This window comes from Vanessa cardui, chromosome W (genome assembly GCF_905220365.1).
Source record: "Vanessa cardui chromosome W, ilVanCard2.1, whole genome shotgun sequence".
In the NCBI taxonomy this organism is placed as follows: Eukaryota; Metazoa; Arthropoda; class Insecta; order Lepidoptera; family Nymphalidae; genus Vanessa; species Vanessa cardui.
The window spans coordinates 4701068-4725581 of record NC_061153.1 but is presented as its reverse complement, the minus strand read 5'-3'; the positions used below and the strand labels follow the sequence as shown (position 1 = coordinate 4725581).

Genomic DNA, 24514 nt, shown 5'->3' with positions numbered 1-24514 from the left:
GGTAGTTTTCACAGTCGTAACTGACGTGTTAATGGAGTAGCCAATGCCACAAAAATAATAATCAATGTGAGAATCAAAGTCTCATAAATAGTAAATCAGTCATCCCTGAGGAAATCTGTAGCCATGGGTTCAAACCTGGATTATCACAGCATCAAATTACGTACGTATAATTCCAAATATAGTGGAATAAAATTCGATTAAACTCATAAATTACCGCGTAGGAACCATACGAGTGAATATAACACAATTTGTTATATTTTCTACCGTAGTAGATTATAAAGTATGAATATATATCATAACCGTATTGTTGTGTGATCGTTATGGCTGTACTCTCTTATAACTAAGACTTATAACTAAACCGTACGTTTCCTTAACTAGCTTATAAACCTATTATACGTTTCACATATTACGTTTTACTTAAACCTACAGTGGATATTAAACTTAACTTCCAACCTACAACAGGCACACACTCGATACTAGTATACGCAAACCAGCACAGAGCACAGATCATCAATTGCATGTGATAACCAATTTCAATGTGATACGCGGACTTATAACTAAACTAGGTGTTCTACTTCATGTCTCTTGTGATATTCTTAACACTAAACTAAGGAGGCGTCCCTAAAAGGACGAACATTTTGCTACAAACGACACTTCTCGTATAAAACGATTAGTGCGCCATGTGTATATAGTTATTGCAGCCTGGATGAAATCCATTATTTGAGTCACTGCATGAACGTATTACTTCAGCTTATTACAGCCTCCGCAACGCCCTGCAGCAGTCGGTCGTGATACTGGTACTTCCGATCGATGAGAGACATCAATAACGGCATCGTAACATCAACCAGCCATAGCTCAGTACCACATAGTACATACACTACTCTAGCAACCCAGTAAGACAGAGTGAGGGACATTACCATATCGTTATACAGTAACCTCAAACCCCGAAACCATCTCACATAGGCAGCCTCATCGGCTACAGAAGGGGGGACACTACCGTATCGCCGAAGATGTTATACAGTAACCTCAAACCCCGCAACTGTATCACCGAAGCAAATTCAAGACGACATCGCCACGAGGGACACTAATGCAGCATTCAAGCCACACAGTCTCAAACCAAGCGTCGAATCATCAAGAATCCACTAGAGTATATGCAGTACAGTATTCGTGCGCGATCATTATGCATATGCACAATACAAATATATCATAAAGGTTTTGTTATTAAACAATAATAATCTTAAAACAAATAGATCATCGTCGTCGTGATCGTGCCAAATAAGTATGCTTTTGTATGCATGAATGCATGAATCTGATAATATTTATAGAGTTTTAGAACGATCGCTTTACGAACTTGCGTCCGTCGATCGACACAATTTTACATGAAGAGTTTTGATTTTGACTGTTATACGAACTTATGTTCGTCAATCATCACAGCAAACCTGTGATCGTACCAAAACAATGCTTATATGCAATCTGTTTACTGATAATATTTATAGATTTCTTAGAACGACCGCTTTACGAACTTGCGTCCGTCGATCGACACAGTTTTACATGAAGAGTTTAGATTTTAATTGTTATACGAACTTATGTTCGTCAATTATCACAGCAAACCTGTGATCGTACCAAAACAATGCTTATATGCAATCTGTTTACTGATAATATTTATAGATTTCTTAGAACGACCGATTTACGAACTTGCGTCCGTCGATCGACGCAGTTTTACAAGAAGAGTAAACTCTTCAATATAATAGATTTCATAATTATTAGTCATCGAGGTAAACCTCTGTCATCAGTATGTATCGCCTAGTACATGCGTAATTTCAATTAAATATTTCCAATACGGCCACCATCAAACCGTTTTATATCATATTGATATCATTATTACATTTTTTACGAGGTAAACCCCGATATTCTATATATCGCTTTTATATAATAAATATGATGTCTCATTGAGAGCATTCATTCATATGACAGCCTGCCCTACCGTCATTTGTAATAATAATTTATATTATTGCACGCGGCCGGTGCAGCGAGCGCGTCGCTCCTCGCGTTCAAATTGCACCGAGTCGCGGGACATCATAGCCCCTCATATTGCACGCAGACGGTGCAGCGAGCGCGTCGCTCCTCGCGTTCAAATTGCACCGTGTCGCTGGGCATCATAGCCCCTAATATATGCCTGGCGATGAGTATGACATTCGGCGCGGTCTAACGTTAAAATCAATACATGAAACATATTATTTATTACACGAACGTTATCCACAAAAATGTATGAAAAAAAGTATGTTTATTATAATGCCATTCCTTTTATCATCCTTATTTATTACATGTATATGTATTCAATTACTATGCAATGTAATGAACTAATCTCTATGTATGTTTTTATGTTTCCATATATGTATTTATGTATGTACATATGTATGTATGCATGTTTTTAACATCTCCAAAACAACGCGACCAATTTTGATTACATTTTAATACGTGCTTGATATGGTTCACCGACGACTTATATTGAACCCGGATAGTTGCTCTACAACATACTTTAAAAAAAAAAAAAATGTATTAAATTGACCATATTCATTCTCATGTATATAGTATAGTCCATTACACTAACAGAAACATTAGAAATGTTAATATGGTTTTCCAAAGCATCTTCAGAAAGATCCAGTTTATAAAACAGAATGTTTGCTTCATTTTTACTGACTCGAACTTGTTTTATTTTAGTCCAAGGCACTTTTTGGTCTTCTGAATTTTTAGTCCAATTAAACAACAAACACTAGCTTGCATCTTTTTAAAGTCAAAAATCATGTTTTGAGATACATCTATAACATTATAAGGAGTTCCTTTCACTTTAGCCCATCTTATTAATAAACTCCACTCAGATGGTGTATAAATATTCTTATACCTTGAAGCTTTCTCAATTGTGGCATGTATGGAATCGCCCTCGTTCTGTGTATGTCCTTTTTCAAGAAAAGTATGTTTAATATTGATACCAAGCTGTTTAGCTGCATAGAGATACATAAAAAAGCATTATCCTATTTCTATTTTGGCCAGTACAATTATCTGACCGAAATCTAAAGTCATCACAGCCCTCTTCAGTCTTAAGTTTAATAATATCGTAAATACAGCTAGCTATCTCGTTTGAGCCCTTCATGGCTATTTGTTCATTCCACAAATAACAGGTACCAACCAAGTGTCCAATATCAAACACAGATAAATTATGAACTTTCAATCGCTTACAATAATAAAATAAGCTAATTTCACCACTAGGAGCCAGTAACACTTTCTGTAAATCAAATGTAGCACAAAATATTTTAGGATTATTTTGTGCGTTATGTTTATCGTTCTGTTTTAAAGATCTAGACAAATTTTTAGTCTTGATGTGATTTTCAAAGTTTTCTTGTATTTCTGGCGTTATTGGATTGTTTTTATAAGATAGACAGATATGACATTGATCCTTTTTGGGTTTGTGAAATGACAGATTGATATTTTTATTGACCACATCTCTATACTGCCTTAATGATTCGCATTTGCTACCATACTTAATTGAATCAAACCATTCTTTATATAAATTAAACATTCGCGTAAAACTTAATGATCCGTCTAAATAAAGTTTATTACTTTCTTTACGATAATAGTGTGAATCAACCGGTTCGAATGAGTTCACGTGATCACAAATACTTTTGATCATATCTGGGTCTATAGATGTTTTATGGTGACTATGCCTACCTCTATTGTCTACTAAAGCAAAGCTACCGGTCACACTTGATTTAGATATTGCGGTTCTAATCATCTTGGGTCCACAGCTAAGAGTATTTAAAAACATTTGTTTACATACAATTAACTTAGATTTTTGATGGTTTTGAATATAAGGTAAATGTAAATGATCTCCGAGATTCACCATCTGTAATTGTTCTTTTTTATTTATTTTAACAACATAGTTACTAATAAAATCGTACTGTTTTGAATGATCACCGATTTCCCAAAATTTAGTAAAAATTTCAATTCTTGTGTCGTTATCTAGCTTTTGAAAACATTTCAATTTACACGTGTTTTGACACGGTGCACTCAGTTTTTTTCCTACTCTCATGTTACCATTTCGACTATAGTAAGACTTTCCTGTATTATTCAGTCTCTTTCTCTTTGAATCTATCCATTCATGACAAAATGTTTCCCGTAATCTTCCGCTGTCTCTTTTTTTTGTAAATCTTCTTTTTCTGGAACTTAATGGAACAGAAACCTCTCCGGAAGAGTATAGTGAAATCGGAGAGAACATATTGTCATCAGTTAGTAAAGATACAACTGATGGCATTAGTTCTTCATTACCAAAATGGTTTATACTGCCATTGGGTGACGGTATAGGAGTATGTTCGCAACATATATCTTGAAAATCGAGCTCATTTGTCATTTGAATTAGATCTTGACTATTTAAGGACGCATTTTCTACAGTAGGTTCATTTGGCTCATGGTTATTTAGGTATGACATATCAGTATAATGTTGTTTATACAGGGATTGAGTTAGTTGAACAGGTGATATGGAAGCATTTTGTTGCAGTGTGTTGTTTTGATGGCTTTGATTTAACTCTTTATCGTCATTAAAGATATCTTGCAACAAATTTAGAGTTCTATAATCGTTTAATATCTCATCAGCTTCAAATGGTAATGGAGAAGCTGAAAAATAATATGTTTGTTTACTATGTAGAAATGTGGATAGTACTAAATAAATACTAAGCTACTTAAATCTCTTTCGGTGTGTAAGAATGGTAAATAAAACAACACAATTTAACTAATTTGAACTGGAAACTGAAAGAATAAAAAATAAAAATGGTTGGCCAATGTGTCTGGTTTCAAATTAAAACAAGTATAAGGGCCAAAGTATCACATCGGCCCTTCTACCCAGAATACGGGATTTTCTTAAATTATATGTACAATAATTAACTATTAATTACGTAAAAATCAATGTGTTAATAACACATGATAATACTATAAAACAATAAAATACTTACAAAGATCAGTGTGTTTATTTTCATTGTTTTTATAACCTAGTTGCTCACTCGATTCACTATTATTTACATTACCAATCGCTAAATTTACTAAATTCCTACTTCTACTGTACTTAGAATAATTTTTGGACGTCATGTTACACTAAATTATATCTTATAACATACATTATATTCACTAAAACATTGGTAAATTATTATTACAGCACGACATCGTTCCGTGTGACGTAGAAGCGCTTAAGTGACTGATCGGCCGTTGAAGTAAACTAACACGCGGGATTTCCCCGCGTACAAGTCTCATATTATCGATTTGCCAGTATACGTTTAACTTTATGTCACATAGGCTCTTTTACAGCAACAAAAAATAGCATTTGCGCCTATAAATATGTATTTTGTTTTAATGCAACTTGTTAAATAGACTATAAGGAAGCATTTCACACAAAAAAGTGAAAATGCTAAAATTGTTGCATTGGCCCATGTACGTAGGACCCATCGATATGTCTTTTGTCATCTTTCTTTAGATTTTTAAAACAAAGATTTTCGTTTAATTTGTTAGACATGAGGATTCACGTATGGACATTTGAGAATATCGGACTTGCGATCCATATTCTATTATATAAGGTGGCCCAAGGCGACACTAAAGTTATACAGTTATTCTCGCTATTAACTGATGATATTGTTGATTTTTATTTGAAGTATAATTTATAAAATAAGTGCATATTGTGCGCAAAGGGGGTGAGTTATTTGTTTATTAAGCATTCAGTTAAATGTTGATTGTTTCGCAAAGTTTTATAAGTATATGCTTTTGTTTGTCGTAGCCTACGGGAACGCCCCTTTAAGAGCTTCCCAAGTATATAATCATATCCCTGAAGTAGCCGTGGAGTGGTTTTGGCAGAATTCCGTAATAAGGCAGAATAATTTCATAAGCTGGCCTACTTTACAAATTCTCCTGGCGTCCAAAATTAGCATTAGTATTAGCATAGTGTCAAGTAGTTATAGTTTATAAATTAGATAATTAGAAATAGTATAGCAACTAAGTGTATTAGTTACATTAAATAGCATTTATCTTAATATTATAATATTTTTTTTATTTATACGATGAACCCTTAACAAATGACGCCCAACGTTAAAAGTAATGGGTTTATCGAATACTTTTATAAGGGCTTAATTACCAACGTGCTAATGTACATTGTGAATAATAATAATTTTTTCTGCCACCTTCATTTATTTTATTTTTTTGTTCATAAGTCTTTATTAGTTTGCTGTAAATTGATAAGTATTTAAGAATATAAAAATAGATGAAAACTTAAGTTAGTAGCATAAACATATTTCAGTATACCCACATAATAGGCATATATCTGTTTGTTTTTTTTATGTATTGTTAATTTAGTATAGGTTTTGGTTTATATGTTAGATATTTATGCGTTTAGTAGTTATTTAATTAGGTGGTTATTTCTATAATATTTATATAATATTATATTTCGAATTACTTCGAACTATTTCGAAATAATAAAATCTTAAAACTTTCTATGGTATCATATAACGGAGTGTGTTTACTTGTTTTATTTTTATTATTTATATTATAAAGTCAGTCGATTAGTATTAGTTTCACTCTAAATTTTTTTTTTTTTCGAATTTAGTAGTAGGTATTGTAGATTTATTCCAGTCATTTTGATTTGTCTTTTGGTGTTGCTGTTAAACTTTCTTTTGTGCACAATTTTCGTTGATTGTTTTATTTATCATAAAGTTTCGGTCATTATAACTCAATATGGATCCGCAATTTTTGTTAAAGGATGAAGTGGAATTTGAACTCGCGTGTCGAAGTTATACGCAACAGGGGGGATTAGTTTCTGCATTAAAGAAAATTCTAAAAAAAATGATGCAAGCAGAAAATCTTATGGAGGTAACTTACGATATAAAACCACCACAGTCATGCATTACCAATCCTAGCACGCAATTAGATATTTGTTCGGACAAAATAAGTAATATTCTATGTTATGTTTCTGAATTACTTGAGAAACCTGATAGGCAACTATATAAACGGTTAGTGTCACGTTTATTTCATGTAGTGAATAGATTAAAACTAATCACACCTACTGATCAAATAGAAACAGAAAAGAAAAAGTTACTGTTAGATAAAGCAGTCATATTGTTAAAGGATCTGGAGGAAAAGGATGATATAGAGGATGATGACAAAATAACGCCCGAAATGAAAGAAGCATTGTATAACTCCTTAGGTGATGACAGTAAAAAAATTTTAAATGACATTGATGATGAGGATCATCTTAAGGATATAGTTCCTTCTACTTCTAAATCCTGTAATAATAGACTGCAAGATGAAGTTTCAGCGGCAAAACAAAATTTAGGCCAAAAAAGGGTTAGCTTTGCTCAAGAAGATTTTGATATTCCGGAATTTCATAGTCCTAACCCTTCACATGCAAAATTATTAAATTCAACTATAATAGAGGAAAGTTTTGGACAGCGTAAACTCAAATTGGTGCCAATTAGCCAATGGGGTGTACAATTTTCGGGTGACAATATATTTAGTGTTAATGCTCTTATAGAAAGGGTTGAAGAACTTAAATATGCTAGAAATGCAACGGATTAGGATTTGTGGTGCCACGCTATAGATTTTTTCAAAGGTGATGCGTTAATATGGTTTCGCGCCAATAAAGAATATGCCAGGAACTGGGAAGAACTTGTATTACTTCTGAAACGTACTTTTCAGTCTCCCTATTATCAGGAAGAGTTATTGGCGGAAGCGAAATCAAGAACTCAGGGCAGAAATGAATCAGTTCTCATCTTTATCTCCGTGATGCAAAATATGTTTAATAGGCTTCCTAACAAAATTCCGGAATCAGAGAAAATTATGATTATTATTAAAAATTTACAACCTTATTATCAAAGAGCAGTATGTAGGGACACTATCACGTCGATTTCTGATTTAATTAATATTTTAAGAATAGTTGAAAGGACAAAAATTAATTGTGATAACTTTCAGGAACCTAAGACTTATATGAACTCTTTGGAGCCAGATTTAGCTTACAAGCCAAATCTTGCCATTACTGATAAAAAAGAAATCTATGTGATTAAGAGCACGGAATACAAAAATACTCCTAGTATTAAGATGAGATGTTGGAATTGTCGCGAAATTGGACATTTGTTTCGATCATGTCCAGTGCCAAAACAACGCCTTTTTTGCTATAAATATGGTCGTTTTGGGGTAACTTCTGCGGATTGTATTTGTAAGGGTAACGCGACAGGGGAGGGACGAGAACCTGCCAAGTGAGCCTTCCCCTAAATAAAAACAGTAATGAGTGGCAGGACGTGGACGTTGTGGACGTGCTGCCGCTGTCAAGAAGAGCACGAGCGGTGTAAACTATGACTTACTTGACTTGACTTAAAGTCCTATGACCCCTAGATGGGGCAGAGGGCGTCCACAGAGGTTCTCCATCTCGATCTGTCTTGAGCTTCATGCTTCATCTCGCTTCACGTCATACCGATGCTCGCCACTTCAGCTATCACAGTGCGACGCCAGGTTTGACGAGGACGGCCACGCTTCCTCTTCCCCTGAGGATTCCAATCCAAGGCTTGCTTGGGAATGTGGTCGGGATCCCTTCGGAGTGTGTGGCCAATCCATCCCCATTTGCGGCGTTTAATCTGTCGATCAATGGGGCTTTCGCGGCATTTCTCCAACAGTTCTGAGTTGGAGATGGTCTCGGGCCAGTAAATTCCGAGAATACGGCGCAAACATCGGTTGACGAAGACCTGGATTTGGCGTGAGATGAGTTTTGTGACCTTCCACGTCTCGCACCCGTAAAGCAGTACGGCTTTGACATTTGACCCGAAGATTTTGAGCTTGATCCTTCGGGTCAGCTGTCGTGACTGCCAAACAGGTCTCAACTGCGCGAAAGTAGCTCGGGCTTTGGCGATCCGTGAGGCGATGTCCTCCTCACATCCCCCCGTTTCCGACACGACGCTCCCGAGGTAAGTAAATTGGTGGACGCGTTTCACCACCTCTGTGCCAATCAGCAACGTTGAGTTGTTCTTCACACCAGATCGCATTTCTTTGGTTTTCCGGGTATTTATCTTCAGTCCTGTCTTTGCTGCTTCCTGCTGTAGATCATCTAACTTTGCTTGCATGTCGGCGTGGGTGTGACTCAGCAGGCAGAGATCGTCGGCATAGTCCAAATCCTCTAAGATATTGGATAATCCCCATTCTATCCCGCGGCGCCGTTTATCTGTGATGCAAAGCATTATCCCGTCAAGGACGACCAGGAAAAGAAGAGGCGATAGAAGGCAGCCTTGGCGGACACCTGCATGCACTGTAATGTCTTCCGAAATGAGGCCGTCGTGAGTAACTCTGCAGGAATATTTTCTATAAATACTCTCTAACAAGCGCACAATCTTCGGAGGCACCCCGATGTCCAGTAGACGAGACCAGATGCTTGACCACTTCAGCGTATCGAAGGCTTTTTCGAAGTCAACAAATGTAAGATAAATCTCTCTCTGCCATTCTGATGCCTGTTCTAGTATGATACGCAGAGTGTTGATCTGGTCTGTACAAGAGCGATTTGACCGGAAACCAGCCTGCTCCCTGCGGAGGAGAGGATCTACAGCCTTTAGCAACCTGCCCAGGATAATCTTGCAGAAAACTTTGGCGGGGATTGAGAGCAATGTAATACCTCTCCAGTTGTCACACTCACTAAGATCTCCTGTCTTTGGTACTGTTATAATAAGACCTTTGTTCCAATCATCCGGGAGCTCTTCTGAAGTCCAAATCTTCTCGATTAGAGGCGTCAGAACATTGACTGTGGAGGTCAAGTCTGCTTGTAGCATTTCCGCTGTGATCAAGTCAAGCCCTGGCGCCTTGCCGGTCTTCAGAGAGAGGACTGCTTTTGCCACCTCTGATGGTGATGGTGGTTCCGTATCAATGTCGAGTAGTTGAGGTTGTGGGGAACTAACATTTATCGCGTCAGGTGTCGATGTTGCAGATAAGCGGAAGACCTCCTCAAAGTGTTCACGCCAACACAGCAGCTGGGCAGCTGCTGTGTTGGCGTGAACACTTCTGATGTCACAACAAGCTGACCATCTTTGGATTTTATGGGTTTCCTCTTCCTAGCCCTATTGTTCCCAGCCAAGGACTTTGTTGCGCTGTAAAGCTCCTTCAAATTCCCAGTATTAGCAGCTTGTTGAGCACGATCAGCAATACCGTCAGCCCACAGTCGCCTGTCCTTGCGTGTACTGCGATAGATCTCCTTACGCTTTTGGCGGTATTGCGAGTTAAGGTCGGCTCGAACAGCAACATCATGAGTCTCAAGGAGTCTTAGGTGGAGATTTCTCCTGTCTTCGATCAGATCCCATGTGCGTTGTGACATCCAGTCCTCTTTTGAGTGAGGTGATTTACGCCCCAAAACGGTAGAGCTAGCCTCAGTATACGCTACCTTGATGTTATGCCACTCTTCGTCCAATGAGTCTGAGGCTGTTCCGAGTGCGGCAAAACGATTGCGTAATTCCAGTTGGAACGATCTTCGAGTCACTGAATCGTTTAGTTTACTCACATCGAACCTCCTTCCAACTTTGCCAGGTCCTCCAGCTGCGCGGGCCACCGCAACCTTAAGTCGAACTTCAGCAACCACCAAATGGTGGTCGCTATCAATATCGGCACCCCTACGGTTACGGACATCGAGCAAAGACGAACGCCATTTAGAGCTGATGGCAAAGTGGTCGATTTGGTTCTTTGTGACGCCATCGGGTGATTTCCAGGTGTATTTGTGGTGGTCGCCATGAATAAATAATGTTCCTCCGATGGTTAGGTCATGATTCTGGCAAAACTCAATAAATCTTTCCCCGTTCTCGTTGCACAACCCTAGTCCCTGCGTGCCCATATTTCGTGCGCGGTTTGTGTTATCCGTCCCAACTTTTGCATTCAGATCTCCCATGACAATGACGATGTCTTGTTTCTTTATTTTGCACAGGGTGGTGTTGAGGGCATTGTAGAAGTTGTCCTTGGTTTCTTCTGTTGCTGCATTGGTTGGGGCGTAGCACTGCACAATTGAGATTTTCCGGGCTCTTGAGTTGAATCGGGCGTACATGATCCGGTCCGAGATTGGTTTCCAGTCCAGAAGGCTAGTCTTCGCTGCATTAGAAAGGAGGAGCCCAACACCGTGTTCGCGTACATCTTCCTCACATTCTTTACCTGAATACAGCAAAGTTAAGCCCCCAGACGTTCTTAGCTCCCCGAAACCGTTTCTCCTCACTTCGCTTAGACCGAGTATGTGCAGTTTGTATCTAAGCATTACTGCTTCTGCTTGGGCTAATCGGCTATCGTCGCTGAGCGTACGTATATTCCAAAAGGCAATTCGTGTCCGTGTTTTCATGCCAATAGTCGTCGGTAAATGATTGGTCCGGTTTCTCTCTGTTTCAGTTTCATTAATCGGTGATTGTCGGGCAAGCAGGTGATTAGCCCACTGTGCCTTAATCCGCTAGCGGGGCTGCCGCTTCAGAGCCTGCGGATCTGCTCGGTTTTGTTTCGGGTTCCTCCCTGTGAGTTGATTCTGTTTTGAGGCGCAGAATACTCGCCTTTCGCCTTGCATCCGTTAGCTCAGCTGCAACAGGGTTATCGCGTGGCGGCGCAGTTGCAGCAGGTCCCAGGGAGGACGACGAGGACGTGGATGACGCGGACTGGCTAGGGCTCTGCTAATACGGTACTCCGCCACGAGTACAGCAGAAGGCTCTTTGGCATTTTATAGGTAATGCTGATCTCACTAACAGCGATTCCCACCACACCATACCCTAGCTTCCCTCCCCGAAACTATATTGGTGTAAACTATATTGTTTACTTATATGCATATGCATGTTACTAATGCAGTCAAAAGTAAAAGACCGTTGAGGGGACTTATGTTATTGAAACGAGTGTATTTGGAAGAAGATGATTTATTACTGATCAATTAGTGCAACGATCTTAATATTTATACGCCATCTGACTTACATACTACTTATTACACTACACCTCGGGGGGCGAATTAAAAAAAAAAAAAAGAAATGTTTTGATACAATTTTTTTTTTTTTTATGAATAGGTACATAATATCTGAATTTAGGTTTTAAATGGTTTAGTTCTATTTTTATGGACAATATAAGGCTTATTACATTTTAAAATTTTTACATTTAGTCCTAAATCTTCTAAAATTACAAATGGTCCAATCCACTGTGTGTCCAGTTTATTTGCCGTTTCATTTTTAATTAAAATTAGTTGTCCATTTGTATAAGTTACATTATTTGTATATTTATCGTAATTACATTTACGATTTTGTTTGCTTAAAATTAAATTTTCACGAGCATCTTGCTGCGCTACTTGTAACTTAAACTTAAGATCTAAAGCATAATTATCTGGGTTATATAATGGTTCAATATATTGACTTACTCTACAAGGTATTACACTAGGTCTACCAAAAACTAGCTCGAATGGTGTGTATTTCGTTTCTGTGTGAACAGTATTATTAAAACTAAAACACCAAAAAGATAACCATTGACTCCAGGTGTCTTTCTGACCATCACACTGAATGCGTAAGAAAGCACCTAAATTTTTATGCGAATTTTCAAGTGCACCGATAGATTGGTGGTGGTAAGCTGTAGAAGTTAATTTTTGTATATTTAAAATTTTACATACCTGTTCCATTACAGTAGATACAAACTCTGTCCCACGATCTGTAGCTATGGTGTTTGGTATCCCGAACCTTAATATAAAATTATTAACTAATGCTTTTGCTATACTTACCGTGTCCTTATTTTTTAGAGGATAGGCCTCTACGAACTTAGTTAATTCACATTGAAGTGTTAAAATGTAACAATTGTCTTCAATGTCCTTTTGCAAAGGTCCTACGACGTCAAGATAGATCTTTTCAAAAGCATGTGAAGCCGTTGTAGTTATGTCCATGGGCGCCTTGACATACCTACAATGTTTCATTTTTTGACAGTGAATGCACTTGCTAACAAATGTTTTAACATCTTTATCCAAGCCTGGCCAGTAAAATTTTCTTTTAATATTATTTGTCATTCTACGCACACCTGCATGACCTGCGGTGGGTAGTAAATGAAAGTCATTTAATATGTATTTTCTTTCTTCCTCATCATATATTCTTTTAACTCCTCTTAGAACATAGATACGTGGACCACTCCAGTCCTTACGTTCTTTTATTTCTTTTAACAATTCTTTTATGAAATTTTCAATTTCATTATTCTTTACTATGCATAGTTCATTTATTTTTCTAGTTTTACAAAATTCTCCTAACTTAGTCACAAATTCGGCTCGCGTAAATTGTGCCCTAAAGTTAAGATTAATATATAATATTTTTCTACGTAGACTATAAATAAAACATTCTTTCCCTTCGTATAAGTTATCATTATTTTTCAATTTATTTAACTCCTCATTATTTATAAAAGTCATTTCCACTGAATCATTTGGTATCTTTAGTACCTCAACTACTCGTGGTTGATCAGGCCACAATTCGTTAGGTTTACTAATTTTAATTGTATTATCCTGCTCTACTTTATTTTCTAAACGCCTCTTTTGGCCTCTAGTCATAACTAACAATATTTCTTCGTTCATTTGTTTTAAAGTGTCCGATGTTATGCGAATTCTAGACAAAGCGTCCGCTACGCTATTATCCTTACCTTTTACATATATAATTTTAAAGTCGTATTCTTCTAGTGCTAACCTAAACTTAAGAAGTCTACTTGAGGGGTCTTTCATTGAGAATAGATATAATAAAGGTCTATGGTCTGTCATAATCGTAAAGGATCTACCGTATACATATGGTCTAAAGTATTTTACTGCCCACACTATAGCAAGTAACTCTTTTTGAATAGTGGGGTAGTTTATTTCGGCTTTATTAAGAGGTCTGCTTGCAAAAGCTACCGGTTTCATATTTTGATTACACAAAACAGCGCCAATTGCTGTACCTGAAGCGTCAGTTTGAATGACGAATTCATTATTTTCTGAAAAATCGGGAAATTCTAATACTGGGGGACTTGTCAAAGCCTGTTTTAATGTTTCGAACCTTTTTTGACACTCTTCAGTCCAAACAAATCGTTCATATTTTCTCGTTAATTTATTTAAGGGATATGTTATTTCGGCAAAATTTTTGATAAATTTTCGATAGTAATTACAAAAAGCTATGAACCTTTTAACTTCGTCAGTATTAGTAGGTATGGGATATTTTTGTAGGATTTCGATTTTTGCAGGGTCAGGTAAAACTCCATCTTTTGAAACTAAATGTCCTAAATAAAGAATTTCTTTCTTCAAAAAATTACATTTCTTGGGATTTAATTTTAAATTAACTTTTCTGAGCCTTTCCATAACGTCAATCAAATTTTTATTATGTACGCTCAAATTTCTTCCAAATACAACTAAATCATCTAAATAAACAAAACACTTATCAAATGTTAACCCTGACATTGCAACTGACATGGCTCTGCTAAAAGCGCTAGGACTAGTCTTAAGACCCATTGGTAATCTTTTCATTTGGTATTGACCAGTGTTTGTCGTAAAAGCCGTGTATTCCCTACTTCGTTTATCTAACTCTACCTGATAGTAACTTTGATTAAGATCTAAGTGTGAGAAATAGATAGAACCACAGAGAGAGTCTAAAATTTCATTTATATTTGGCAAAGGGAACTTATCGTCCACAATGCAGTCATTAAGTTTCCGATAGTCGATAACAAGTCTCCACTTCTTATCACTATCACTTTTTTTCGGTACTAACAAAATTGGACTTGACCACTCGCTCTTAGCTTCTTCTATAATGTCATTCTTAAGCATTTCTGTAATTTGATTATTAACTTCATTTTTTAAAGAATGGGGTAATCTATACTGCTTAACATATACCGGACTCGTATTTGGTTTCAAAGTTATTGATTGCTGATAAATATTGGTAGTATTTAATTTATCGCCTGGCAAAAAGAAAACATCTGAATACTTTGCACAAATATCCTGAATGGATTTACGCTCCTCTGTATTGAGGTGATTTAAATTTAAAATGTTTAATAAAGCTTTAGCCCTATTTAAGTCATTAGCAGTTGACGAAAAGTCGCATAACTCATAATCTTGAATCGAATATATTTCCGGTTGAAACATTGGCAAAGTAACATCATGTTCATTGGTATTTAAAATTTTAACAAGTAATCTCTTGTTTCGTATCCTACTGATACAACCTGCAAGGAAAACATTATCAGCTAATTGCTGACTGTGGATAACACAGTCATTTTCCGAATTATTATCCAAAAGTAAGTAATGAAATGATTCACAACGCGCTGGTATAAGTAAATTTTCATCAGAATAATTCAACGAATCATAAAGTGGTAAGGAACATTCCATTCCATATTTGTTTAAGGTAATGGAATTGTTTTCAAAGTTGATACTTGATACGTAGCGACACAGAAAATCTAAACCTAAAATACCGTCAGCCTTTAAAGGTAAGTTATTGAAAACATGTAGCCTTATATTAAAGTCAACATGAAACTGTTGATCACGATGAAATAAGATGACATCAGTGTAACCTATGGACTGAATTTTACCTCCAATACCATTTATGATAGTTTCGTCTCTAATTACTTTACTGTTACTGGATAATGCCTGTTTCTTTATTACAGATAATGATGCTCCTGTGTCTACTAACCAAAAATATTTCCTATTGTTAATAAAAAATGATAAATATTTGGCTTTGCCATTTAATGCCGAAATGTTATGTTTCAACACGAAAAAACTGCATTTCACTATTATTATCTGCGTTTACGGATTGATTTTGTTCAAGTTTTTCTGAATAAAATACTCTGTTTCTATTGCCACTACCACGAGATATCGAACTCGATGGATTCTCGTTCGAATCTCGTCCGCGATTCAATTTATGAAATTTAGGTCTACCATGATAATACGTTTGGCCGCGTGGATAATTATTAAAATTTCTTCGTTTATTAAAATAACTGGAATTATTTGGCTTACCTGCGTTATTTTGTGGGAAATATGATCTTTGGACGCGAATCTGTGGTCTAGTATGGGAATTAAAATGAGAATGTGACTTACCTCTTCCACGAGTGGAGAAATGCATGACATCCTCACCTCGCGACGAAGATGCAGCTGACAGCTCTTCATCTTTCGCAGCTTGAATCGCCTCGTTTAGGTGTTTGTAGTTGCGTGCTGCAATAATTGTACTTAGTCTCGAATTTCTTAGACCGTCAGAAAAACGTTGTATTGCGAATCGCTCATTAATAGGTTTTAAAATTTCGTATTTTTCAGTATCGCCGTCTACCTGAGCTATCGTTAAATCTGCAAATAAGTTTTCTATCTCGGTTCCAAACTGTTCTATAGTGCGATATCCTTGAGATACAGTTTGTAGCCGTGATTGTATTGCAGTAGGACTTTTCTTCACCAATAATTTGTTTTTTAAATCCTTAATTAAGCCTTTTGTAGAACTGTATTCGGGTAACATTCGTAATTTAGCATTCTGTGACAGTCTACTTTTTAAAACAAATGTAATTAGTAATTTTTGACCTGATGATGACAACATATCCGAATACATTTCTATAGAGTCAATGATACCTTTAATGCTGTTTTCGTTATTATTCATAACAGGAATTAAACTACATGCTGTTTTCAAATCGAACTCCATTTTTAGTTCAGGATTCGAACACGTTTCGCTAGAATCACTGTCACTACTACTCATATGACATGCAGGCTTAGAACATAAATTGATAATTTGTGAGTAGTATGACTTTATTTCATCGCTTATTGAAGCAATAAATGTAAGAGACTTAGGCTTTATTTCTTTAGAAGTAATACATTGGATTATATTCGAACTTTTCTCAAATATTTTCTCAGTTTCCGCTAACTTATTTTTTATAACATTACCTTGATATCTTAACTTTCCCTTCTTAATTAAATATTTTCTTATCAATTTAAGTTCATCTAAACATTTAACTAAATCATCTTCCATTCCCTTATAACAACATATTAATAAAAGAAATACATACCAAGTATATTAATTCACTTACGAGTGGTTACCATGGTAGGGGCTACGACCTGACACATTGCAATATGAAACTCTTTGTTTACATTATACATACTTAATCGATTAAATAATATTAATAGGATACATTTATTTTACTAGATTCTACACTAATTCGTTAAAAAAAAAAACCACTTAAAGTTTATAAATAGTCATTTTAACAGTTTACTGTTTATTTCTGAAATTTTATTGGATCACTTTACAAAACACTCACACACTTTTTATTAATATTAAATATAAACACCTGGTTTTCACGCACTTTCTTCGTAATTCTAATGCCGTCACTTCTCTACTGGTTGGGCATGCCTCTTTCGCGGGTGAATGATCGTCTTAAGTTGTTTTGCGTGATCTCATCCGATATCCAATTTTTATGGCATTTTTTGTACTTTTTATAAATCAAGTACAGTGCTGCAATGCCCAGTAGCACACAAATAACCAATAAAACTATGCTGATTGTAGATAGATGCATTCGTATTTCTTCAACTTGTGCCTGGTTCGAGCCTGCGGCATTTTGATTTAGAAATACTGTTTCTTTCTCGACACTGGATCGGCACATAGTTATATTTTTTTTTTTTTTTTGTAAACAGTAACGAAGAATAAACTTAAATTTCTACATATTGTTTTAATTTGAATTTATATCCAATTCTTCAACACATGGTCCGATTTTGGAGCTGCAACACTATACTGCGATCAAATTCGCGTCGCGCGCCCCAAATATGGCAAGGGTCGCCATGAGGGGACTTATGTTATTGAAACGAGTGTATTTGGAAGAAGATGATTTATTACTGATCAATTAGTGCAACGATCTTAATATTTATACGCCATCTGACTTACATACTACTTATTACACTACACCGTGTTCAATTTTTGCATTTAACGATAAGTTTGCGCTTTGATTTGATTGAGCGGATATAGTTGCATTATTACCAGTATCATTTCTATTAACAGTTTTGTAAACAGAGGGACTATTTTTTAATTTTGAATGTTCAGCAACGTGTACAAGAGTGTGGTGTTTGCGACGACAGTGCTACAAATTCAGGACACGAACTCAATTTATGGTCACCGCGACACTTTTGACACTTTTTAGGTTTAAATAAAGCAGAACTTAAATTATTTTTATCATCACCAGAGTTACCTTTATTGTTGTAATCTTGTACAACAACGTACAACCTACTTGACGTTTGGCGGTGACAAGTGTGTTCGTTCATTTTATAGAAACAAAAATAGTAAAACTCAGTGAAATTGATAAAACAAACCTTTATTAAAACATTAAGTGTGTAAACATACTGTGAGTGTAATAAATACATTAAAAGTTTTAATGTCAGTGAATTTTGTGCAAAGTTAATCAGCTGTTTGGATCAGCTGATGCGTATATACCTACCCACTAACAAAGAAAACAATTCAACGTATACTTCTTTCGATTAAACTCATAATCTAGTGGTTTGGTATATTTGTGATTACTCGTTTATTCAACCGACTTCCAAAAGGAGGAGGTTATCAATTCGTCTGTATTTTTTTTTTTTTTTTATGTTTCTGTTTCCAGTGAAAATTATGAGGTAATAACTTTTCACTGGGTGGACCGATTTTGATAATTTTTTTTTTGTTTGAAAGGTAGTGCTTCCCGTGGGGTCCCATTTTTTTTTATTTTTTTCCGATCATGGTATCCATATGAAAACGACATAAGTCTTAAATTTGCATTATGTATATGTTCGACAAATAGGTGAATAACTCAAAATCACGTTAAACAATTTTGATAATTCTTTTTTTATTATAAAATATATACTTCAAGGATAATTTGGTGAAAGTTTGGTAAGGTTCTGAGCACAGGATCCATGACAAAGTAACGGAACGGAAGGGAACGGAACAATTCTGAGGAGCACGTTAGCGATACTCAGTCGAATCTTTTATTTATAGGTTATTTGGATATTTGAGTCACCTTCCGTAATGTGGTTATGTTTATGTAATTATCATTGTCGAATATTTTAATCAACTAGCTACCCACCCCGGCTTCGCACGGGTGCAATACTGATACTAAATATATTACAGAATTTGTTTATTTACGACATCACATCGCAAATTTCGAAAATTATCAGTGTTTCTTTACAATATTGTTCATATATTATATACACAAACCTTCCCCTTGAATCACACTATCTTTTAAAAAAAAACCACATCAAAATCCGTTGCGTAGATTTAAAGATATAGGGACAGAGAAAGCGACTTCGTTTTATACTATGTAGTGATGGAACTCCTATACGGCTCGCAGTTAGGGTGTGATATGGGGCAGAATTTCTTACTATCTTTAATCAAATTTTGTGTATGTGATGTGATGTCATATGATGTACGAAATATAGTTGGTCTTTTTCAAAGTTTTTTTGCTGAGTTCGATTACAGCTCTTTCGAGGGATCCTTGTAGTTTACGCCGCGTGACGTATTAAATCCGCATTTTCAAAAGTCTATTTTTGCTTTACTCGCAAGTTTCCTTTGAAATTGTCCTCGAAGTAGTTTCTGACTTATATAAACGGAACGCTTAATCTATCCATATTAAAAAAAATTAGTTAGTCAACATCAGCTTCACTTAAAATCAAAAAATAAATAAAAATTTTAACAAAAAGAAAAACCGACTTCAAACAAAACACTATTTTAAAACAAATGAATATGCACGAAAAAGTAATAAAAATAATTGCGTATTCAACATATTTTTTAGAGTCTTCCTAAGTTAAATGAAATGAAAAATATTAGACTACTTAAAAGTCGATTAACGATTATATCATGTAGTTATAATTATTGTTATATTTGGAGTCGGTGTCAGCCAATAAAACCCAACAGTATATCTATCAAAAATCAATACGAGAATACTTTAACAAATATGTGTTTTACAAATTACCTTTTACACAATAATATACTGGATCAATCAAGGGGCTCGTATCGCTTCTTTCTTTTGATTGTTGGGGCAAGGGCACCGTGGCTGACACCGGCTCCAAATATACCAATAACTATAACTACATGATATAATCGTTAATCGACTTTTAAGTAGTCTAATATTTTTCATTTCATTTAACTTAGGAAGACTCTAAAAAATATGTTGAATACGCAATTATTTTTATTACTTTCTCGTGCATATTCATTTGTTTTAAAATAGTGTTTTGTTTGAAGTCGGTTTTTCTTTTTGTTAAAATTTTTATTTATTTATATATTCAAACGTTAGAACCGACTAAAGTGAAATATATTATCCCTTATACATAATTATTACAATATTTCATTTCCTTAATAAACATTATCCAAAAAATACTATTTAGTGACACCTGTTGGAAAAGCTACGTACTACATTAAACGCATAATGGCCAACAAATGTAATCAAGGCTGCAAGTTCAACTACAGATGGCGCAAAGTGCAATAAGTGCAATTCGGTATTCCATCGATTGTGCGTCAACGTTAGCCCCGACTCCCGCCTCCCCACGCGCTGGACGTGCCCAGGGTGCCGCAGAACGGAAAATAAGAATAAGTCTGTCGTAAATACTGAGTCGCCCTCTATGGGTGATATATTTACAGATACTAGTTCGGCTGATAATGAGGAGAAGAACTCAGCGGTATGCTTGGCTGAGGAAATGAGGCTTCTGCGGTTAGAGCTTATGTCGGTCACGCGAGAGATAACTTCGTTCAGGGTTGAGTTGACGAGAATAAACGACAATATGGCCGAATTTAATAAAAGGGTCGACAACGTAGAGGAGCGTTTGACTTCTTTGGAAGACAAAATCTCGGGTTCTGTCGATCAAAATTTAAATGATGTCATTACGCAATTAAAATCAGACATCAGCGACCGTGAACAAAAGTCGCTATTAAATCTTCTTCTTCTTCTGCCTCGCCTTATCCCGTTACGCGGGGTCGTCTTTCCCAATCATGAACGCCATTTGCATCGTTCTTGAGCGTCTTGTTCGTGAAGTCCCAGCACCTTCATGTCCCTTTGGACATTTGTCATCCAAGTTGTTTGGGGCCTTCCTCTACCCCTCTTTTTTGTAGCGATGGAAAGGCACTTCTTAACCACGTGATCGTCCGGTCTTCTCATAACGTGGCCGTACCATCTCAATCTAGCCTCAGAATTTTTTTGGGATATGGGAGCAACTTTGAAACTTCCCCTTACATATTCATTGCGCACCTTGTCTTTAAGAGTAACTCCTCCCGACCACCGCAGCATACGCATCTCAGTTGTGTGCAGTTTTTGTTCATGGGCCTTAGTTGTCGGCCATACTTCGCACCCATAGAGTAAAGTTGGTCTTACTGCCGTTTTGTAGATTTTTCCCTTCGTCCTGATAGGCATTTTAGTGTCGCATAGGACTCCGGTTAGCGTTCGCCACTTGTTCCATCCAGATGTTGTCCTGTGTAGGATATCTGCTTCAATTGTCCCATTATCGGAGATAACTGAGCCTAGGTACTTGAAAGTTTTTGCTTGTGGAAGGTTTACGCCGTCAAGCTTAATGGTGGTATCGATGGAATTTGTTGGGTCGAAGTTACAGATCATACATTCGGTTTTAGTTCTACTGATGCGCATTCCATTTGCTTCCAATGACTCTCTCCATTGTTCGAGGTGTTCTTGAAGTTCTTGTGGGTTATGAGATATCAGGGCTATGTCGTCAGCATATAAGAGATTCCACGGTGTTGGTTTTTGTATATTAGAAGTTAGATAATTCATTACTACGTTGAAAAGTAACGGACTTAATGCGCTGCCTTGGTGAACCCCTACTTTTATGGTAAAGCTCTCTGAACGGCCCGCTGGGCTTCTTACTCTCGTTTGCACATTTGTATACATGTCCTTAATAAGTCGGACATAACATTCAGGGACACCATGTGCTCTTAAGGCTTGCCATATGATGGATCTTGGTACACGATCGAAGGCCTTTTCAAGATCTATATATACCATTATCAGGTTCTCCTTATTTTCACGGGCTTTCTCCATCACTAATCTAATAGCATGAATTGCATCGGTGGTACTCTTTCCTTGTGTGAAGCCAAACTGATTATCGGTTACCGTGATTAGATTTGATAGGCGTTCGCTCAGGATTCTTTCCCAGATTTTTAGGGTGTGTGAGGTCAGCTTTATCCCACGGAAATTTCCACATTACCGAACATCCCCTTTATTTTTGTAGAAGGGAACGAGTGTGCTCGTACGCCATATGTTAGGCATGACTTCACTTTCAAGGATGTTGTTAAAAAGTTCACAAAGCCATACCTCCCCGTCCTTAAGTGTTTTCCAAACTTCGGCTGGTATGTCGTCTGGTCCACTCGCTTTGTGATTTCTCATCTTAGAAATAGCTTTTCTAACTTCTGCTAAGGTGATGCCATTGGCAGGTCCTTGTACTTATGGTTCAACTTTCTCTGGTTTTCGTGGGAATTCTTCATTTAAGAGCTCATTGTAGTAGTGATACCACCGCCTACATATGTCCTTGTCATCCGTGAGCAATACTCCTTTCTCATCCTTTATATATTTAGTTGTAATTATGTCTTTACTGTTCTGGTGTCTTTGCTTTGCTATCTTATAAATTTCAGTGTCCGTTGCTAGTTCTAGGCGTCTATAGAGGTTTACATCGGCTTTGTCTTTTTCAATTGCCACAGTTCTTCGGGCATTTTTCTTTGCTTCTTTGTACAGCTCCTTATCTTGGTCCAGGCCGGTTTCTTGCCATATTTTGAACCGACGCTTTTTCTCTGCTACATTTTCTTTAGTAGCGCTGTTCCACCACTTAGAATCTTTCCCATTTCTTGGTGGGCCTTTACTGATTCCTAGCACGTTTTTCGCTAAAGTAAGACACCTATTTTCAAATTTCGACCAAGTGGTGTTGGGAGAATCATTTCCAGGGGGATTTTCCGTCATGAAGTTTCTGATGCCCTCTTGAAAAGCGGATCCTTTTTCTGAGTGGATTTCTTGCCATTTAATTCTCTCAGTTTTTGGAGTCTGTATTTTTATAGGCCTTTTAAGCTTCATCGATGCTATGAGTAGTCTATGTTGGCTTGTAAGCGGTTCACCCGGTATTACTTTACAATCTTTGAATTGCTTTATGTTCGACTTGTCGGCAAGAATATAATCAATTTGTGTTTTGAATTTTCCGCTTTTGTAGGTTATAAGATGCTCATCCTTTTTTTGGAAAAATGTATTTACTACTGCTAAATTGTGTAGGACGGCAAATTCTAAAATTGTGATTCCTTCATTATTTTGTTTCCCATATCCAAATCCACCATGATGTCCTCTAAAGCCGCTTCTGTCTAAACCCACATGTCCATTAAGGTCTCCGCAGATAAGTCTTTGTTCTTTTGTGGGTATTGTGTTTATGTAAACACTCAGATCATCCCAGAATTCCTGTTTATCCGCATCTGAGCACCCGGATTGTGGCGCATACACAGAGATTACATTTAAACATGCCTGCTTTTCAAAAGCCATTTTTACACCTATGATACGGTCACTAATTCTGTTTACCTCAACGATGTTTTGGCTGAGATTTTGATCTAGAATTATTCCAACTCCATTTTTAGTATCATCTTTTCCATTGTATATAAGTTTATACCCCTTACCGATGTTAAGTGATTTAGCCCCTTTCCATCTTGTTTCTTGCACACAGCAAATATTTATGTGGCGTCTTTCCAAGATATCAATTAGTTCAATACTGCGTACATTCATGGAACCAATATTCCAAGTCGCAATACGAACTTGGGACATTGGCAACATGTTTCGATCTCTTGGTTTACCGTCGCTTAAGGGGTACGCCCTAGCATTACTGGCAGTATCCTCGCCAACGTCGCTTAAGGGGGACGCCCTAGCATTATTCCTCTTTACTTTTGTGCTTTGTCTCATGATTGGTATAAATATTGGCTATGGTTTTTACGGCCGGTTGCCACCTGACGCCAAGGTCGTAATCTTCTTGGAAGACTTGAGTGCCGTCGTTGACCTCATCCCGACATGAGTATCCCGACCCAGACACTCATCTCCGCTCAAGAACTCTTCTTCACTAATCTTGAAGGAGCTCCTGAGCAGGGTTTTTTGACGGAGTTTTCTCTCCGGCCTTATTTGGTTCGCGAGAGGTATTTAATTTCCCTCTTACCCTTCAACAGTCGAGACTGCTGACGAGCGTTCCCCTATCCACCACCTGGGGACACGCTCTCTAGGGTCAAAGGCTTTCCCCGAGAGAAAAGTCGCTATTAAATGACATACAAATAACGGTTTTGCCGAAACGGAGTGGTGAGAATGCTGTCCATCTGACTCTGGCGGTCACTAAGAAATTAGGCATTGCTCTCGACTTCTGCGATATTGTGAGCGCGGAGCGAGCCGGCGCGAATCGCGCACTAGTATCGAGTGAGGAACGTCAGCGTCCGCGACCAGTGATCGTGCGATTGGCGCGGCGGTCTCTGCTCGACGATATCATAAAGGCGGCGCGGGTACAACGCGGCACCGACACATCAGGCGTCAC

The 24514-nt window shown here is 37.0% G+C and overlaps 1 protein-coding gene across 1 annotated transcript; it reads right to left on the bottom strand.

The window, feature by feature from the left end:
• Positions 1–22416: 22416 nt before the first annotated feature.
• Positions 22417–23901, bottom strand: LOC124542468 (craniofacial development protein 2-like). Its single transcript, XM_047120411.1, has one exon. The coding sequence runs from the start codon at positions 23899–23901 to the stop codon at positions 22417–22419; it is 1485 nt and encodes a 494-aa protein (XP_046976367.1).
• Positions 23902–24514: the final 613 nt, after the last annotated feature.

Excerpts from the sequence above, each read along its gene's own strand:
- LOC124542468 (XM_047120411.1), bottom strand. The coding sequence starts at position 23,901 with ATGAGACAAAGCACAAAAGTAAAGAGGAATAATGCTAGGGCGTCCCCC.